This window comes from Gymnoscopelus microlampas (assembly GCF_963454915.1).
Source record: "Gymnoscopelus microlampas genome assembly, chromosome: 15".
Taxonomy (NCBI): domain Eukaryota; kingdom Metazoa; phylum Chordata; class Actinopteri; order Myctophiformes; family Myctophidae; genus Gymnoscopelus; species Gymnoscopelus microlampas.
In genome coordinates, this window is record NC_139952.1 from 16253487 (window position 1) to 16273425 (window position 19939).

The 19939-nt window shown below is 42.6% G+C and overlaps 1 protein-coding gene across 2 annotated transcripts in view; it reads left to right on the forward strand.

Annotated features, from left to right (window-relative positions):
* sdc2 (syndecan 2) overlaps nucleotides 1-18716 on the forward strand; it is a 259237-nt gene extending 240521 nt beyond the window's left edge. For both annotated transcript variants that reach the window (XM_084080220.1, XM_084080219.1), the window contains 4 exons: nucleotides 772-886; nucleotides 5063-5235; nucleotides 9193-9321; nucleotides 15438-18716. In XM_084080220.1, coding sequence (XP_083936346.1) covers nucleotides 772-886; nucleotides 5063-5235; nucleotides 9193-9321; nucleotides 15438-15602 — 582 coding nt within the window. In that variant the 3' untranslated portion in view covers nucleotides 15603-18716. The remainder of the gene's footprint in view (nucleotides 1-771; nucleotides 887-5062; nucleotides 5236-9192; nucleotides 9322-15437) is intronic.
* Nucleotides 18717-19939: the final 1223 nt, after the last annotated feature.

Genomic DNA, 19939 nt, shown 5'->3' on the forward strand with positions numbered 1-19939 from the left:
AACACGTGAAAAGTTTTCTGTTTTTATGTATTTATTCAAAAATAGAAGATCTACAAGCTGCCATTTTTTTGGGGGGGTCTTGTGACCTCAATTACACCCAAAAAATCTTTGAACATTCAGTGGATTTTCTGTGGTCTGGGGGTTTCTCAATAATTAGGCTGAAAAGTAATCTGAGCTTGGCCCTTCGGCAGTGAAGTCACAGGTCATTAATCCCGCCCACTCTCCTCATCGCCCCTCCCCTCCCCTATCCTTCTCTTTGGGGGGGGGGGGGGGGGGGGCGTAGCAGAGGCGATGATTGACAGGCAAAATCCAAAACAGCGACACCCGCAGGCAAAGATTTATTTTTTCATTGCAGTTGAAAAGGCTTTAGAAATGTGAGAGAAAAACACCTGCCATGGATCAAAGGAGTGGATCTTTTATAAATTTGTCGTTTAGAAAACCCCCCTGCCCCTCCAGAATACTGTCTGTATCTTCACTTTTTTGGAGTGATTGTATTCTTATATGTCGTTGATGATATTATCGTTGTCGTGTACTTTATTTAAACTTTTATGTATCTTGCATATTCTTTAACTGCTGCAACGTTGTATTATTTGCCCATTTAAATGTGTTTTGAGAACCATATTTTCCACCGTTCGATGCAGAATGAAGACATTCATACCTTGTGCTGCCCTGGAATATACTATTGATGAGCGATAAAAAAAAACAATGCGTTTCTAAAATCTTGCTGTAATGGAGGAGATGCTGACATGTTGCATCGCTGTGTTTGTGCAGATAGTGGAAGCGGCCAAGCCCTCCTCGCAGACTGACGACATGTACCTGGATGACGCAGGCTCGGGAGGGTTCTACCCTGAAGATGATGATGATTTTAACTCAGGGTCCGGCTCAGGTAAGACCGAACGAACACACACACACACACACACACACACACACACACACACACACACACTGTACAGTATACATTGTACAGTACAGTGTACATTACATGTGTGTTTGCCAGTGGTGGAAAAAGTACTAAATGTTTATGTTTAAGTATCAATACTGCAATTTAGAAATACTCTGTTACAAGTAAAAGTCCGGAATTCAAAATTTACAAAATTACAATTGCAATTACCAAAAAAAGTACAAAAGTAAAAGTAGTCATTATGCAGAATGTCCCATTTCACACGTTTACAAATGAATAAGAATCTTTTGAAAATAGCCGATCTACAAGCTCACAATGCGTCGCAAATGGCCGAAATGTACTGTATATAGGGCTGAAGTGGTTAATGTAGGTTTTGTAATATTTTTTTGCCTCTGAGATGTAGTGGAGTAGAAGTAGAAATACCTCAAAATTGTACTTAATTTGCAGACACACATTTTACACACCCATGTACACACATATTCAATTCAATTCAAACAATTCAAATTCCAGACACTCAGGCAGTCCATAGAGCACATAAATGCACAAATTGTACAACACACACACACAATAAATTACAATAACATAAATAGAGGCGGACTCTACATTGTTTACGCGGCCAGGACGAGGACCGGAGACATCTCCTCCCAGGATTGACTATTATCCTCAATAATCCTGTCCCGGGACTCATCCAGGCGAGACATGAATGAGACATGTCTCGCCATACATGTGAGAGAGCCTCACATGTATGGATGTCCTCACTGACACACTTACCTGCACACACGCGGCAACACTCTCTAGAAAAGTGCTAGACGGGCTTGCCCGGCCAGGGCTGTGTAAGTTGTGGGTTGCAGACATCAGGGCATGAGGAAGCTGCTGGGGTGAAGTAGCATTTCAACAACATACGGTGCTACTTTCCGCATTTATGGAGCTCCCACTCGCTAGACATGCGATTCAAAATTGGGGTTGATTGGAATGTTGCGTTCATGATGTATGGCGTGTTTTTGTAAATAGGCTTCTATTCACTAATTCCACTCAGTATATCAAAACCCTGTTTGATGGTCATGGGCTCTTGACTCTGATAAAATCATTTGTATCTACTTTGGTAAGTAAGTGAAATCGATTTTCGGGCTGTGTTGTGTATAGGCCCCTCAATGTGTGATTAAAGTTTGGGGTAGACTGGATGCTGTGTTCATGACTGTGGGCATTTCTTAGTAAAACGGGCCCCTCTCACAAATATTGGAAGGCAATCATAGCTAATCCAATGGAATATGGAAAATCGGAATGATACGTGTTCACATGATTCCAGAGATAGTGTGTACCGATTTCTGTGAATGTTGGGCAAAACATGCGGGTGTGAAGAATGGCGAAAAATCGAGTTTGAAAAACGGAAAATGTGATTGGATGACCTATGGTTAAGTTATACGGCAAAATATAAAGCAGCCTGTTATAACGGCACCATGAGGCCCATTAGAAAAATGTGTGGTGGAGTTTCTTCCTTGGAATATTGGGAGAGTGCATTCTAAAGTTTGCCGTCGGTGGAGATTAGATACGTACAGACTACAGATGGACGGACACACACATACACATGGGCAAAAACATAATCTCCGACCTCCCGTCCAATTGGCCTGGTGGAGATAACAAGCTTAGAATGCTTTCACCTTGCTGTACCCTACCAAACCCCACCTGCACCTGTCGACTGTGACCTTGACCTTTGACCCTTTGACTCTAAAACAATAATAGCAATAATCTGCTGATCATTCCCACCAGGTTTCATGAGAATCTGCCCGTCCATTCCCGATTTTGACCTTGACGTTGATTGTAACATTGACCATTGACCTTTCCCCCTCAAAAGTTAATCACCCGCTCAGGGCAGCCTACTGGTCATTCCTTTCAAGGAAATCTGCCTGTCCGTTCTCAAGTTATCTTGAGACAGGACCAATTACAATACCCTGCCGTGCATTGCTGCAGGCAGGGTACATAGGAGTGTGCTTCAGGTGACTAAAGCTAAGACATCTCTCCTCATTCAGTCTAGCAGGGACACAGACATTTGCTCTCTCTGTCTGTCTGTCTGTCTGTCTGTCTGTCTGTCTGTCTGTCTGTCTGTCTGTCTGTCTGTCTGTCTGTCTGTCTGTCTGTCTGTCTCTCTCTCTCTCTCTCTCTCTCTCTCTCTCTCTCTCTCTCTCTCTCTCTCTCTCTCTCTCTCTCTCTCTCTCTCTCTCTCTCTCTCTCTCTCTCTCTCTCTCTCTCTCTCTCTCTCTCTCTCTCTCTCTCTCTCTCTCTCTCTCACACACACACACACACTAATGCTCTTACACTTGTTCTCAATTCGCGACTCACCCCGGTGAATTTCGATTCTCTTGTCACCCTGAGTGCCATCGACGAGCCTGAACATTCTCCATGTCTTTTTTATGAGTTCCTCTGCTCCACTCGTTTATAAGTAACTGCACGAAGATAGTGTTCCAGGGTCAAAATGAGTGGCTTCTCACTGAGCGGCAAGACAGTCTCTAGAACTGCACTGAAAGGTTATGGTAGAAAAAAAAACAGAATAGCTGGGAATTATCAGGTTCCTGCACAATATCACTTTCTTATGAATCCATTACAATTGAAAATAACAAATGAAGACAAATTAACGTGGTTGTCCTTGATTTACAAAATAACATTGTAACTAGATTTGTATTTGCAGGAATTAAAACGGTGCAATTACTGTTTATTGAATTTATTTGACATGGACATCATAATCACATTGGAAGAACCTGGTGCATTGTCTAACCCATTGAGACCTGAAGCCTATTCTACATGTCTCCTAAATCTCAACAGTTTTCTGAAAAACGTACGTTTCTATATCAGTGGTGCTCAAACTTTTTCATGTCAAGGACCCCCAAAATTATATGTATTTGGCCGCGGACCCCCATGAAAATATTTTGCTCCAGGGACCCCCAGAAGCAAAGATTTGAGTTAAAAATGTTCGCTTTAAAAATATATATTTCAAAGATTTGCACACATTTTCACGATTTTTCAAAAATAGCAGATCTACAAGCTCGTAGCGCGGCACTCGGTGCCGCGCTACGAGCTTGTATATCTGCTATTTTTGAATAGCCCAAAGTGTAAAATAATACTTTTTTAGCTCAAATCTAAAAATGACACAGTTCCAGGTCTTAATGGGTTAAAGTGTACAGTATATAGCATGAGTGTTCATTTCCAACCACTGAATGCAAAGTCCTCACGCCAAGCAGCACGTTGCCTCTTGATCTGCTTTATAATGAACTTTCAACATTCTTAAATAGAACTACTGCTCACTTTGACTTGATCATTTACCCTGTTGTTTGTTGACTAAGATTAATGGCATTTACTCTGATCTCACTTGTAAGACACTCTGGATAAGAGCATCTGCTAAATGCCTAAATGGTAAATTGTAATTGATTGCAGTTCAAATCTTGCAGTGTGACAACTTCTGAGAGCAATACATCAGCCTTGTGTGTACTGGCCTTTGGGCAAATTATGATATAGTGTGGTTGGCAGTATTTCAAATTAATAATTTATCTTGCCGGGGGGTGCTGTAACTTTGTCAGTCATTATCTCTAAAATAAACATGTCCTAGTGTTTAAAAGTGGCATTTTTTTTAACAAAGGAGAACCACATGAACCCTGAACATTCAGCGAAAATAGCCAATCTACAATGTGACACAATGTGTTGTGAACTTGTAGATCGTCTATTTCTAAGAGATTTGGTGTGGAGGGGAAAAAAAGGAGGGTGCCTAGTAAAGGCCCCTGGGGGACTTCAACAAAGTATATAGGGTTAATAAAGTGGTTGAATGATCGGCCAGATAAGCACTATCTTTAGTTCGATTTCTAGTCCTATATTGTGCTATTCAGAGCAGTGGTCACTGAATTATGTCTGGATGTTATGGTTTGTGACGTCCACCCACTGTCCACCCACTGTCCACCCACTGTCCACCCACTGTCCACCCACTGTCCAGCCACCGTCCACCCACTGTCCACCCACCGTCCACCCACTGTCCACCCACAAGTCCATTTTAATATAGGATAATAATAATTTGGTGTCACAATTTTTCTTTCAAACAGTGGAATTAAACTTAATGTCATGATGATGTCATATGTTGTTGATGTAGTATTTACCTTGTAGTATTTACCCCCCCCCCAGGTATAGGAGAGGACATGGTGGTAGAGACGGTGACGGTCAGTATGGTGTACATTGAGCCCAAAGCCGCAGAGCCCACCCAGGACACCACCAAAGACTTCACCCCCAAGGTGGAGACGGCCACCGTCAGAGACACGGCCAGGGACGACTCGCCCAGGAAACCGCTCAGAACAGAGGTGAGGAGGACACATGATAAGATAGAAATGCATGTGAATGCGTTTATGTGACGTCGCTACGAATGTTAATAGCGTTTTACTTGAGTAAAAGTACAAAATTATTGGTAACAAAATGTACTTGAAGTACCAAAAGCAAAAGTACTACACGTACTTTTGCTCACAACGCGTGAGCAAAGTACTTTTGCTCAGTACTCACAACGCGTCGCATCGCGACGCGTTGTGAGATTAAAATAGGGCTGAAGTGGTTAATGTATGTTTTATAACGTAATAATGTATATCTGCAAAGTAACTAGTAAATAAAGTTTTCAAATAATTGTAGTGGAGTAAAAGTACAATATTTGCCTCTGAGATGTAGTGGAGTAGAAGTAAAAGTATAGACAATTGGAAATATTCCAGTAAAGTAAAAGTAGGCCTACCTCAAAATTGTACTTAAGTACAGTACTTGAGTAAATGTACTTACAGTAGTTACTTTACACCACTGGCCGTGGACAGATGCACATCACCATTTCAACGGGCAGAAATGATCTGCTCGTTGCTGTATATGCACAGAGTGAATATTCAAGTTTTAAACTAGCAGTTGTGGAGCGATAGACAAGACGACTAAACATGCATAAGCAACAGGGACAGCTCTGGTCAGAACCAGCATGCCAGCTACGCCCTGCCCAGACATCAGCACTGATGGGGCGGAGAGATGTACAGACGGACACGTTGCAGGTCATTTGAAGCTTGTTTGAAAAACAATCTATTAACCCATTAGGACCTGAGGCGATTCTTAAAAATGTTTTCTAAATCCTAACAGTTTTTTTTTATCTAAAAAAAAATGTTTTCAAGATTTTTCAAAAATAGCAGATCTACAAGCTCATGGCGCGGCACTCGGTGCCGCGCCATGAGCTTGTATATCTGCTATTTTTGAATAGCCCAAAGAAATCTAAAGTGACACAGATGCGTTCCACTTCCAGGTCTTAATGGGTTAAGCCGATAAATAAGTCATGTAGTCACTTAATATTGGTTCCTTTCCCATCCACAGCTGCTATTTAAAAAAAACTCAACTAAATAAATATGCTCCATACAGTCTATTTTTTTCCAACAACAAGCAGTCACACACGCTGACACGCGAGTGACAGCTGTCACTCGTAATAACGTCGACAGCTGTCACTCATAATAACCTCGCCCAATCATTGCTTTTTAGCGTCGTGCTTACTGTAGCTTCGACACGTTTGTATCTGAACGGGGGCGTGATAAACATCCTCTGACTGAGATCCTGGGGGAGTGGTGAAGTAGTAATTACGCTGCCAGTGCCACGGTTAACCCATTAAGACCTGGAACTGTGTCATTTTTAGATTTGAGCTAAAAAGCATTATTTTACACTTTGGGCTATTCAAAAATAGCAGATATACAAGCTCATAGTGCGGCACCGAGTGCCGCGCTACGAGCTTGTAGATCTGCTATTTTTGAAAAATCGTGAAAATATGTGCAAATCTTTCAATATATATATTTTTTTAAAGCGAACATTTTTAACTCAAATTATTGCTTCTGGGGGTCCCTGGAACAACACATTTTGATGGGGGTCCGCAGCCAAATACATATAATTTTGGGGGTCCTTTACATGAAAAAGTTTGAGCACCACTGATATAGAAACAAACGTTTTTTCAGAAAACTGTTGAGATTTAGGAGACATGTAGAATCGGCTTCAGGTCTCAATGGGTTAAGGCTGTGTTCCCTGGTCGGATAGTAGCATTCTGTGATATCATGAGATTATGCAACATAAAGTGATCCGTGACTCGGCTCGCGGAGGAGGAGACGACCCAGCGGCGTTGTCAAATCCCCCTCTTAATGCCAAGAGGCCTGATGGTTTGTTCTCGGGGATAAAGATCAAGTTGGTAATGTCGTCGCACATTACGAGCGGATTATGTCCCGGTCGGAGTCATAATCTCCGTATTCACGGACATCATCTCAGATCAGCCTATATATATATACGCCGGACTCCTTACTGGACCGTTGCTTCCACCGCGTTGTGTGCTGCTACATCTGTTTAGGATTTGTAGTCAAGATCTCTCCACCCCCGTTAACCCATGAAGACCTGGAACGCATCTGTGTCACTTTTTCCATTTGAGCTAAAAAAGCATTATTTTACACTTTGGCTATTCAGAAATAGCAGATCTACAAGCTCATAGCGCGGCACCGAGTGCTGCGCTACGAGCTTGTAGAATTGCTATTTTTGAAAAATCGTAAAAATGTGTGCAAATCTTTGAATATATATTGTTTAAAGCGACCGTTTTTAACTCTATTCTTTGCTTCTGGGGGTCCCTGGAACAAAACATTTTGAGATGGTGGTCCGCGGCCAAATACATATCATTTTGGGGGTCCTTGACATGAAAACGTTTGAAAATCACTGATATTATAGCAACATAAGTTTTTTCTTAGGATCTTTGTTAGGATTTAGAAGACATGTGTAGAATCCCCCAGAAGCAAAGATTCGAGTTGAAAATGTTCGCTTTAGAAATATATATACATCCAAAGATTTGCACACATTTTCCATGATTTTTCAAAAATAGCAGATCTACAAGCTCATAGCGCGGCACCGAGTGCCGCGCTATGAGCTTGTAGATCTGCTATTTTTGAATAGCCAAATGCATCAAAAAATGACACGGATGCGTTCCAGGTCTTAATGGGTTAAGCCAAGCCAGAAGACACTCAGAGCTCCTTCCAAGATGTTTTTTTTTCTCTGCCTCTGTCCCTACTTCCTTGGCCTAAAAAGAAAAAACTGGTTCGGTTCCATGTTGGTTCTTTGTTCCCTTCACTCATCTCCTTGCCAAACCATAAAACGCATGGGCTCAGATCCTTTTTGCGCCTTTTGGCTTTCCTTTCTTTTGCCCCTTGCATTGATAAGCTGGGTCTTTGGCGAGGTTCCATGTTCACCTCCCTCCTCCACCTCCCCTACTAGCCTCATGGACAAATCATTGGGGCAGTCTGGAATAGCTCCATTTTGTTCTCATCCACCCCCCCCCCCTTGGACAGGCCATACATACTGACTGGCTGTAGGCCACGGTTTAGTCCCCTGGATGTGTTACTTACTAGACCCTCCAGCTGAGTCGGCGGAAATTGGACGGGTGCCATTTTGAACCTTTTTCCTTGCTATTTTATTGCCTGCATTGTGTTCTCCTCGTTATCGCACAGTCCTTATCATACCCGAAAAGCACCGCTGAGCAGTGGTGGAAAAAGTACTCAAATGATTTACTTTAAGTAAAAGTACCAATACTGCAATATAGAAATACTCTGTTACAAGTAAAAGTCCAGAATTCAAAATGTTGCTTGAGTAAAAGTACGAAAGTATTGGCATCGAAATGTACTTAAAGTACCAAAAGTAAAAGTACTAAAATGTTTGAAAATAGCAGATTTACAAGCTCACAACGCGTCGCATCGCGACGCGTTGTGGCTTGTAGATCGGCTATTTTCAAATAGCCTATGTATAGAATAGGGCTAAAGTGGTTAATGTATGTTTCATGATATCATAATTTATATCTGAAAAGTAACTAGTAACTAAAGTCTTCAAATGGTTGTAGTGGAGTAAAAGTGCAATATTTGCCTCTGAGAAGTAGGTGGAGAGAAGTAAAAGTACAGAAAATGTGAAATACTCCAGTAAAGTAAAAAAAAATCCTCAAAAAGTGTACTTAAGTACAGTACTTGAGTAAATGCGCTTAGTTACTTTAACACCACTGCTGCTGAGTTAATGCTGTATTCATCTCCCCAGCTCCTTTGAACAGGCAGACAAGTGTGACAGTGATTTTGAAATGTGAAAAATGTAAACTCTCTCTTCCTCTCCCTCCCACTCACTATTTACACATCTATCTCTCATTCTCTCTCTATCCTCTCCCTTGACTTCCTCTTTGAATTTTTTTTGCATCCTTGTATACTCACTTCCTCCTCTCTCTCCCCCCGTCCCCCGTCCCCCCCCAGGCCCCGGTAGCAGCTACAGAGGACATGCGTAGGAACCAGATGACCAGCACCACCAGTGCCCCCGGTTCGCCCCAGGAGCCCATCGAAGTCCGCTCTGAAAACCTCTTCCAGAGAACAGAGGTTTTAGCCCGGTATGTACTGTACCTACTGCAAGCCCCCCCCCCCATAGCACTGGTTCTCAACCATCTTCATGTCAAGGACCCCCCAGTGGTGGAAAAAGTACTCTTGTTGTTTTACTTAAGTAAACGTATCGATACTGCAACGTAGAACTACTCTGTTACAAGTAAAAGTCCCGGAATTCAAAATGTACTTGAGTGAAAGTACAAAAGTATTGGTATCAAAATGTACTTAAATTACCAAAAGTAAAAGCTCACAACGCGCCGCGATGTGACGTGTTATGAGCTTGTTGATCGGCTATTTTCAAGTAGCCTAGGTATGAAATAGGGCTGAAGTGGTAAATGTATGTTTTATACTGTACAAATTTATATCTGCAAAGTAACTAGTGACTAAAGTTTTCAATTAATTGTAGTGGAGTAAAAGTACATATTTGCCTCTGAGATGTAGTGAAGTAGAAGTGAAAGAAGAGACAATTGGAAATACTCCCAGTAAATTAAAAGTACCTCAAAATTGTACTTCAGTACAGTACTTGAGTAAATGTACTTAGTTACTTTGCACCACTGAGGACCCCAAATTGATATGTATTTGGCCGCTGAGCCACATCTGAATTTTCTTTTTGTATAAAGACAATATTCCAAATGTTGTCATTTGTTTATCGGCTGTGCAATTGATGGGTTTGCTAGTTTGACATAATTGTAGCAGTGGCATTGGTACAGCTGGTGTTAAAGGAGTATTTCACCCCAAAAATTACTTATTTCCTAGGAATGCGACAAAAACAAAAAAATCTCTATGAATTCACTGCTTCATGGGGTGTGTAATTGATAGAAAATAAATCCTTTTTTGGGTGAACTACTCCTTTAAAGGAGGTAGCTTACGATTCCCAGGTTCACCTGGGAATCGCAAGGCTCTCAGTTCGATCCCTGCTACTCTTGGCATTGTGTCGCGGTAGTACAAACCCCTGACAGCCCTCCAGGTTCTGCTCGGCAGCTTGCCCACTGTCTCTAATGCTTGGGAGGAGGTGACATGCACACGTTCAACCCATTAAGACCTGAAGCCGATTCTACAAATGTCTTCTTCTAAGTCCCAACAGTATTCTGAAAAACGTGATGTTTCTATGTCAGTGGTGCTCAAACCTTTTCATGTCAAGGACCCCCAAAATGATATGTATTTGGCCGCGGACCCCCAACTCAAAATATGTTGTTCCAGGGACCCCCCAGAAGCAAAGATTTGAGTTAAAAATGTTCGTTTTAAAATAATATAAATATATTACAGTAATTTGCACACATTTTCTCGATTTTTCAAAAATAGCAGATCTACAAGCTCATAGCGCGGCACTCGGTGCCGCGCTATGAGCTTGTATATCTGCTATTTTTGAATAGCCAAAGTGTAAAAGAATGCTTTTTAGCTCAAATCAAAAAGTGACACAGAAGCGTCCCAGGTCTTAATGGGTTAATTCCAGGTATGTACAAATGTACTTGGACAATGACTCTACCTTTCCATTTTCCCCCAAAGGACTAAAAAAATATGGGCCTACATTGCATTAGTTTTCCAAACTCAGTCGAGTGTGTGTGCCCTATAGCCAGTGTGTATGTTGTACTCCAAATAAAGGGGAAGAAGGAAGCGATATTTGTTTGCTGGTCAGATACGGCTGCGAGCGCTAATGCATTAGTCAAATTCGTACATTGTCAGCGGAATATTGCTGACACACCCACAGCGATGGGTTTAGGCTCTTAATACTTGGGAAATCTCTGAGCTGCCGGGTTATTTCATCGGCACCTGCATAGAACTGGGGGAAAAAAAACTGTGGTGGGTAGTTATCGGCCGGGTGTGCGGTTTCACCACCCTCATACTAGAGGTCACCAGAGGCAACTTGCAGAACTGTCTATTTTTCAGCCTTTCTCAGCAAAGGTGGAATTCTGGGGTTTGGAGTTGGTACATTCGAAACAATTGCTAATTAACTGAGCCTCTTTGTATTGCCGATGAGGTTGTAATTTATTTTGCTACAGTAGTTTTACTGCCAGAGGCATTGCACAGATCTATTACTTATCTATTATCTATTATGAGAAGTTGGATGCTAAGGGTCTAGGGGCGGGGGTCTACGGCGTACCCTTAGTTCTGAGACTGGGGGGCTGGGGTGTTCCACATGCACGCGCGAGCCGTCAATCGTTAACACAACAATAGCCTCCTCAACCTGGCTGCTTTGCATAACATTGCGTTGCGTTCTCTCTTACGTCCTCAGTTACACTGTATTAACAGCCACACTGGTCAGGTATTTCACTTGTCTGCGAATCTCTACAACGATGACGGAAAATAAAATAATTGATTAATTGAAACAAATAAAAACAACAAATTAACAATGCAACAAAATAATAAGAAATATAAATACATTAATAATCACATTATTGAATACAGTATTTCAACTAGCACTGAGCTGAGTGGCTATGTGCACAAGCCTGTGTGCACGTGCACGTGCGCACGCACGTGACGTCATAAAATACAGTACCCTTAGTTAAAAAATCCACAGCTCAACAGTGGATGCTAATATCACATGGCATGTATGACATTTTCATTATATCTTCCATGTGGTTCCCAAAGCACGTCATGGAAATACCATCTTCAGTTTGGTGCTCTGTCAGTGAAACACACAACTTTTATTATGGCGTAGTTTCTCAGGACCAGCCTTCTAGAAGTGCGTTAACACGCGACGCACCGCCTTTGCTATGCATTGTTGTGAGCCGGTAGATCTTGCCCGAATGTTCACCCCCAAATATGGAGGGATGCTTGGGTTCACGTGGTTAACCCATTAAGACCTGGAACTGTGTCATTTTTAGATTTGAGCTAAAAAGCATTATTTTACACTTTGGGCTATTCAAAAATAGCAGATATACAAGCTCATAGCGCGGCACCGAGTGCCGCGCTACGAGCTTGTAGATCTGCTATTTTTGAAAATTCGTGAAAATGTGCGCAAATCTTTGAATATATATATAGTTAAAGCGAACATTTGTAACTCAAATGTTTGCTTCTGGGGGTCCCTGGAACAAAATATTTTGATGGGGGTCCGCGGCCAAATACATATAATTTTGGGGGTCCTTGACATGAAAAAAGTTGAGATTTAGGAGACATGTAGAATCGGCTTCAGGTCTTAATGGGTTAAACATGGCGTTTACCTTGTAATGTATCTCAAATTCCTATGTCTTACTATACAGTGTGTCAGTATATCTCTGTCTGTGAACAGATCAGTGTTAGAAGCCTAGACAGTAAGTCCTACCATCTCCACTTCTCAAAATAATTGCTTTGAATAAATCCGACAGGCATCTGTGGAACCTGCTATAGGGTTCGCGGTGCGGTGGCTGTTCCTCACTTCTATTCAAATGCAAGAACTGATCGGACTCCAAATTGCTGCGTTCTCCCCCACACGTCGCAGACAGAAATTGATTGGCACTTTGTTATGATATCCATCTGGCGTTTGCTATCTGCGTAAACGGGGACAAATCAGGACACCGCAGATGAGAACTCATCCCAAATCTCTCTCTCTCGTTCTCTCTCTCTCTCTCCCTCCCTCCCATTTACATGCTTTGATTTATTGCTGTTGGATAGAGAAAAATTGCAAAAAGCCTTAACTGGATTTATATAATGGTTTGGGAACGATAACTTCGATACGTTTTATTCTTTGTATAGCTCTCTCTCTCAAAAGGTCTGCGAGGTTCTCTAACTTTTTGTCAGTTGTTTTGAATTATGGCAGCGTTGGTCTCTGCACTGCCGAGACTGGGTCGCTTACATGGAATGCAGAGGATTACACAAGTAAATCTTATGGATCATGAGACCCTGGGCGTAGAAACATACCTCGTTCACATCCCTCCCCATCTACTTTTTAAAAATTTGTCTTACACTGTAAAATACTGAGTGTTACGGGTCTATTGGGTTACATTCGTACACTTTTCGGAGTTACAAATGGACAAATGAATGGATTCAATCTCTCAGCGCGTCACAACGCGCTGCGTTGTGAGCTAGTAGATCGGCTATAGACCATATTCACACGGCGGCGGTTTGGTTTTGGGGTAATTTTACTATTCTTTTCTACCTACGAGGAGTTAGACACACTCATGGATAAACCCAAGGTTTTTAGCGGTGCCAGCCGGTCTACACTTGACTATGTCCGTCCGTATGTCCGTTTGTCCGTTTGAGCCCGGATGTCCGTTTGAGCACGGGCTTTAAACAGCTATAACTCCAGTTCGCAGCATGCCAGCAAGTCCAAATTTGGTATGTGGACTTAGACCACCAATAGGGACGAGCATTGACTGCTGAAGCCCCGCCCCGCCCTATTATAGCGCCACCAGGAGGCCACTGGCTTTAAACAGCTCCGTTTGAGCACGGGCTTTAAACAGCTATAACTCCAGTTCGCAGCATGCCAGCAAGTCCAAATTTGGTATGTGGACTTAGACCACCAATAGGGACGAGCATTGACTGCTGAAGCCCCGCCCCGCCCTATTATAGCGCCACCAGGAGGCCACTGGCTTTAAACAGCTATAACTCCAGTTTGCAGCATGCCACCAAGTCCAAATTTGGTATGTGGACTTAGACCACCAATAGGGACGAGCATTAATTGCTGAAGCCCCGCCCCGCCCTATTATAGCGCCACCAGGAGGCCACTCACCAAAGGCACCGCTTCCTTCACACAGGGTGCGATTTTTATAAAGACAACGTGTCAAAACGTGTTAGGCTTGTCTTCTTCCAATAAAAGAAAAAAGAGCATTAAATCATTTTAACAGTGTATTCTTGGGAGTTGCTGTCATCCCATGACATGGGATCCGTTTTGCAATCTTGATTTCTCTTTTGGCAAACACCCTTGTCCTGAAAATAGCTGTTTTTATGGTGGCGGCACACTAATGTGATATAAGTCTACTGTGGAATATAGTAGGCCTATACACACACACAGTCATGGACACCCTTGTTTTGTTTTATGTCTACGTGTAGTTTGAAGGTATTTTGAATAGTGAGGCTAGCCTAGCTTTACTTAATTCCTGGATGTCAATGGGATAAAGAAGTAGCAGCTTCTCTCAAAAGTAGGGAAATATACCTTCTCTAGATCCAAACTGATCGTTTAATACTTTGTAGTCATTCCGTCTATACTCCCACAGACCCAGGAATTGAGCTAAACTACACTAAGCTCACTGTTCAACATAAATTCATATTGTATGCAGAGACATGGAAACAAAGGTATCCATTAGTTTGCCTAACTCTGGGTAAGTAGCAAAAATAGCAAAAAAGATTGTTCTTAATAACCCATTAAGACCTGAAACGCATCTGTGTCACTTTTTCATTTGAGCTAAAAAAGCATTATTTTACACTTTGGCTATTTTTTTAAATCGTGAAAATGTGTGCAAATCTTTGAATATATATTGTTTAAAGCGAACATGTTTAACTGTTTTTGCTTCTGGGGGTCCCTGGAACAAAACATTTTGAGACGGGGGTCCGCAACCAAATACATATAATTTGACATAACCTTGACATGAAAAAGTTTGAGCACCACTAATATAGAAACATACGTTTTTCAGAAAACTGTTGGGATTTAGAAGACATTTGTAGAATCGGCTTCAGGTCTTAATGGGTTAAAGTAGATTTTGACACAAAGAAGATGTCTTACATCAGCTTTAATCTAGTTTATTGTTTATGCTACTACAGTACCACATGTACGTACACACTGCAGTGCTGGTAGCTGGAGGTTAGCATTTGGACCGATGCCAGGCTCCTCTGTACCTATGGGGCCATGGGGCCACTCAACATGTGGAAAGCCAAAGTGGGGCAGAGGGCAGGTTGTTGTGCAATGAGAGACTCTAAACAGATTAGTAAACTATGGAGCACCTCGTAACAGGCCTAATTTGGAGGAAATTGATGTAAGCTCATGTAGAGAATTAGTCGGGAGAAACAGAGATGCCTTTGGGGGGCCATGGAGAAAGCCAGATTTTATAATATGAGCTGGCTGGATTTCATTTAGGGTTCCCTTGATGTTACTTTGCTGTTGGTTTATACGCCATGTCCTCTGCAGACATTATAACCTCTGTTTCTCTCTCTCTCTCTCTCCCTTCTTTCTCTCTCTTTCTAAACCTCCTCGCCTCCGTCCCTCCTCAGCTGTCATCGCGGGCGGAGTGATTGGCTTCCTGTTTGCCATCTTCCTCATCCTCCTCCTGGTTTACCGCATGAGGAAGAAGGACGAGGGCAGCTACGACTTGGGAGAGAGGAAACCCTCCGGAGCGGCCTATCAGAAGGCCCCAACCAAGGAGTTTTATGCATAAAAGCCCCGCCCCCCCTCTCGCCACCAGATTGACAAATCAAAAGTGATAGTCGAATGACAGTCCACGACAACGACAAACCCTGTTCAAATACGACACGAAAAAACAACAAATGTCACAAAGTTATAAAGTTGATTGAGGAAAAATAACATAAAGGAAAGCTTTTGCATAGAGTATTGTAATTAAGACCTTTTCTTTCTCCTTTTTTTTTTTTAAATGAAAGCCAAGCATTGCTTATTTTATGGCAAATCTGTGTATTTAAACATTTTGTGTATTATTTGAAACGGCTGAAAAACAAAAACAAAAAACAAACAGGATCTGTAACGTTGAAGAAACCGGGGTCACATCTGTCTTCTGTCAAAGGAGCTTTTCTTAGTCGCTGACTACTTTTTAACTGTAGCAGTATGTTATTTGTAAAGAAAAATTTTAAAAGTGGAAATAATTGAATATAATTATTCTGTATCAATCCTACTTTCTTTTTTTCTTCTTTTTTTTTGTCCTAGCATGTCTGATGTTGATCTCTAAAGGTGTATTTCATTAATTTATCTTTTTCTCTGATGTTTAAAAAAATGCCTTTGTAGTTTTGATGAAGCTCTTTTGTCTTCACATTAATGCTGATAACGTTCAATGTAAATGTTCTCCCTTCAGGTTGCAATGTTTATTTTATTTCTTTTTTTGTTTCGTTTTGTTTTGTTGCTCTCACACCAGTTTTTAGTGAAAGGTGAGCATTTCACTTTGTTCATGTTTGTTTGTTCTCATTTCAGTGTACCTCATGGTCATAAATCAGCATTTCTTTACGGCAGCATATCATGCGTATACCCAGGAATCGGTCTTAAAAAGCTAAGCTGTGTCAGGGCTCGAGAAAAATCGCAAAAAGACTTTTGGCTTCGGCTTCGGCTCTGTGTCTCGCAGCCATTTTTCGTTGTTTTTTCTATTTAATTGCATTCGACGTTGTATTGTGCACATCCACACTGCATCGCTTCCCCTGCCGGTACCGTGCAGCTCTGGGTGTACGTAGCGTGTGTGGGGTTAACTTGTTTTTGGCCCCGTGGCTTTGGCCCTCAGCCACCTCCCTGATGTGTGTGTGTGTCCCTAGTTTTCTCTGACTGCCTCTGCACACCAAGTCACATTCTCCCCCATCTTTCTCCCCCTCTCCCCCTCTCAGTGGCACTCTCATTTTTTTGGTAATCAGATTGGAGCACGGCCCGTTGAGTTGTCGCCCCCCCCCCCGCCCCCTCCCCTCCCCTTTTTCGCACTCAGCCATGTGGAGCCACCCACCCGGCCCGTCGGCTCGCGCGATGCAAAGCCATCCAGCCCCCTAGAGACTGGTGTTATTGTCCGAGTCCCCCCGCGCTCGCTGACGCTTTTGGCCCAAGAGATCCCTTTCATCGGGAAGCCTGCTAATAATGTGCTACTGCCTGGAAACACAGCAGACAGATCGACCCAATTACAAAGCACATACCTCTGTGGCACGGCCACGGCCACGGCCCACGCCACGATTCTCGACCGGCGACGTTGTTTGATAGATATAAACAATAAGGCTGTCGCGGTAGGCGTTGAAAATGGTCTCGCGATACACACTTTCGCGGTCTGTCGAGGTGTTTTCAGTCGAGCGTGTTTGTGGTCGGCACATTTCCAAAAAGGAGCGTCGGGCCGCCGGTATGTGATACTCGCCGTGCAGCTTTGCGGGTGACCGGCGTTGCCAGAGTCTGTGAGAGAAACAAGCAACCAGGTCTAGGACAACCAGCCCCAAAATAAGCGACGCTATGGGCCACATGAGCACTTTAACATGTACATCGGCTATTTGAAAATAGCAGATCTACAAGCTCACAACGCGTCGCGATGCGACGTGTTGTGAGCTTGTGGATCGGCTATTTTCAAATGAAATCCTGCGGGGGAAATTATAATAAACAGATCTGGCAACCCTGCAGGTGCTACCCCGTTGCTACGCCCCCGTCGCGTCTTTAAGAAGAAGCCCGGCGATAGCGCACATGATGATGGCCGGGTTGTACCACAGGAGACATGGGGCTGGCTTGTGCACGTAGCCATTCTGCATCCCAAGATTGAAACAAAACGGAAACGGAGGGGCACGGAAAAATGACCAGCAGGCGAAAGCGTCGACGCCACATTACAGGACCTGCCGTCTGTTGTCGGGGGGGGGGGCCTGCCACCCTCTTGTTTTTAACGTATTCTCCATTCTACGTGACCTCGCTAAAAGAATAGAAAACGCGTAAATATCCAGCAGGTTGTGTGAAGTTGCCTTTTTTATTTGTTTTTTGTTCAAATGTACAGTAATGTAAAGTAGGTATAGATGCTATCGTCATCTAAACTCGTAACACACGACCCCTCCCTCACAAGGCCATTCGCTCTTCCACGCCAACTTCTTCCTTCTCCCTCGTCTCGTCGAGCTCTTCCTCGTCCGCTGTCCTCCTCCGTTCTTCACCCTCTGCTCGCAACCCCCCCCCCCCCCTCCTCTCTCTCTCTCTCTCTCTCTCTCTCTCTCTCTCTCTCTCTCTCTCTCTCTCATCCTGTCATTGTATAAAGTAAGGTACTCAACTACAGGAGCAAAAAACCCAAAGACTCAACAATATTTCCATTCCCACCGTCGCCTCATTCTGTACTGTACGTTCATACAGTAACCCCACCACCTCCATCGCCTCATACAGTCCCCAACCCCCATACTACCCGCCCCCCCACCCCACCCCCCGGCCACGTCTCTGCTCTTATGGGTTCATTCTTTCCTTGATCTCTTATTCCCCGAATATCCTCTTATTCTTTTTTCTTTCTTTTTTTTTTTTGTGCTTTTTATGTCTATTAGAGACATGGCCATTGAGTCCAATTGCTTATTAGTATATGAAAAGATATATTATATATATAAAAATGTATATTCACAAATGTTTTAAACCTTCAAAGTGCCTACCATTTGGAGATGTGCTCACTCTATTAGGCGAGTGTGTGAGACGGGTGCGTACACAAGGCGGGGTGGAAAACGACTTGACTGGCATTCTGTAAGCACGGATGACTGTAAATGGTAACTTTTTTTTAGTCTTACAAAAGCTGACAGTATTGTACCTATAAGTTGAAACAACACTACTGAATAAACATTGTGGCCTAATATCCATCTCCTCGTCTCCTCTTGTTGTGCGTCACGCGTCTCCTTACTGCCTTGCTATCTGCTCAACCACTTAACCCATTAAGGCCTGATCAGGCTCCGATTCTACAAAATGTCTTCTAAATCCTAACAGTTTTTTGAAAAAAACGTATGTTTCTAGATCAGTGGTGCTCAAACTTTTTCATGTCAAGGACCCCCAAAATGATACGTATTTGGCCGCGGACCCCCATCTCAAAATGTTTTGTTCCAGGGACCCCCCAGAAGCAAAGATTTGAGTTAAAAATGTTCGCTTTAAAACAATATATATTCAAAAATGTGCACACATTTTCATAATTTTTCAAAAATAGCAGATCTACAAGCTCGTAGCGCGGCACTCGGTGCCGCGCTATGAGCTTGTAGATCTGCTATTTTTGAATTGCCAATGTGTAAAATAATGTTTTTTTAGCTCAAATCTAAAAATGACACAGATGCGTCCCAGGTCTTAACGGGTCAAACCCTGCCTGTATGCACTTCTTCATACAACAAATAGCAAAAAATAGCAGCTCTACAAACTCAAGGCATCACATTGTGACACGTGTGTGTAGGCCTACTATATTCCACAGACCTATGACTTGGGATGTTTTCCAATACTGCGTAAAGTATTATGTTCTCTACGCATTACTTATAATGTATGATATTGACCCTGGTTGAGGATTGACAGGGGATTATCAGTGTAGAGATTAGAAATCCTCATGTGCTTATGGGTCCCATCATATCATTTTAGCGCGCTAATCTGACCCAGTTACAGGAGGAGATTAGCGCGGCAACGATGGGGATTAATTGTGTGCAGGATTTGAGGGTCGCTGGTAAACCTCAAATTGCACGCCTCAGCGTGATGGGAGGAGAAACAGGCAGTGATGGAAAGAGTACTCAAATGTTTTACTTAGGTAAAAGTATCAATACTGCAATGTAGAAGTGCTCTGTTACAAATAAAAGTCTGGTGAAAAAGGTACTACTAGTAAAAGTACACAAGTATTGGTATCAAAATGTACTTAAAGTACCAAAAGTAAAAGTACTGAAATGTTTGAAAATGGCAGATCTACAAGCTCACAACGCGTCGCGATGCGACGCGTTGTGAGCTTGTAGATCTGCTATTTTCAAATAGCCTAGGTTTAGGAGTATAGTATATTAGGAGTCCTTAATAGGAGTATTAAGTGGTTAATGTATGTTTTATAATGTAATAATGTAT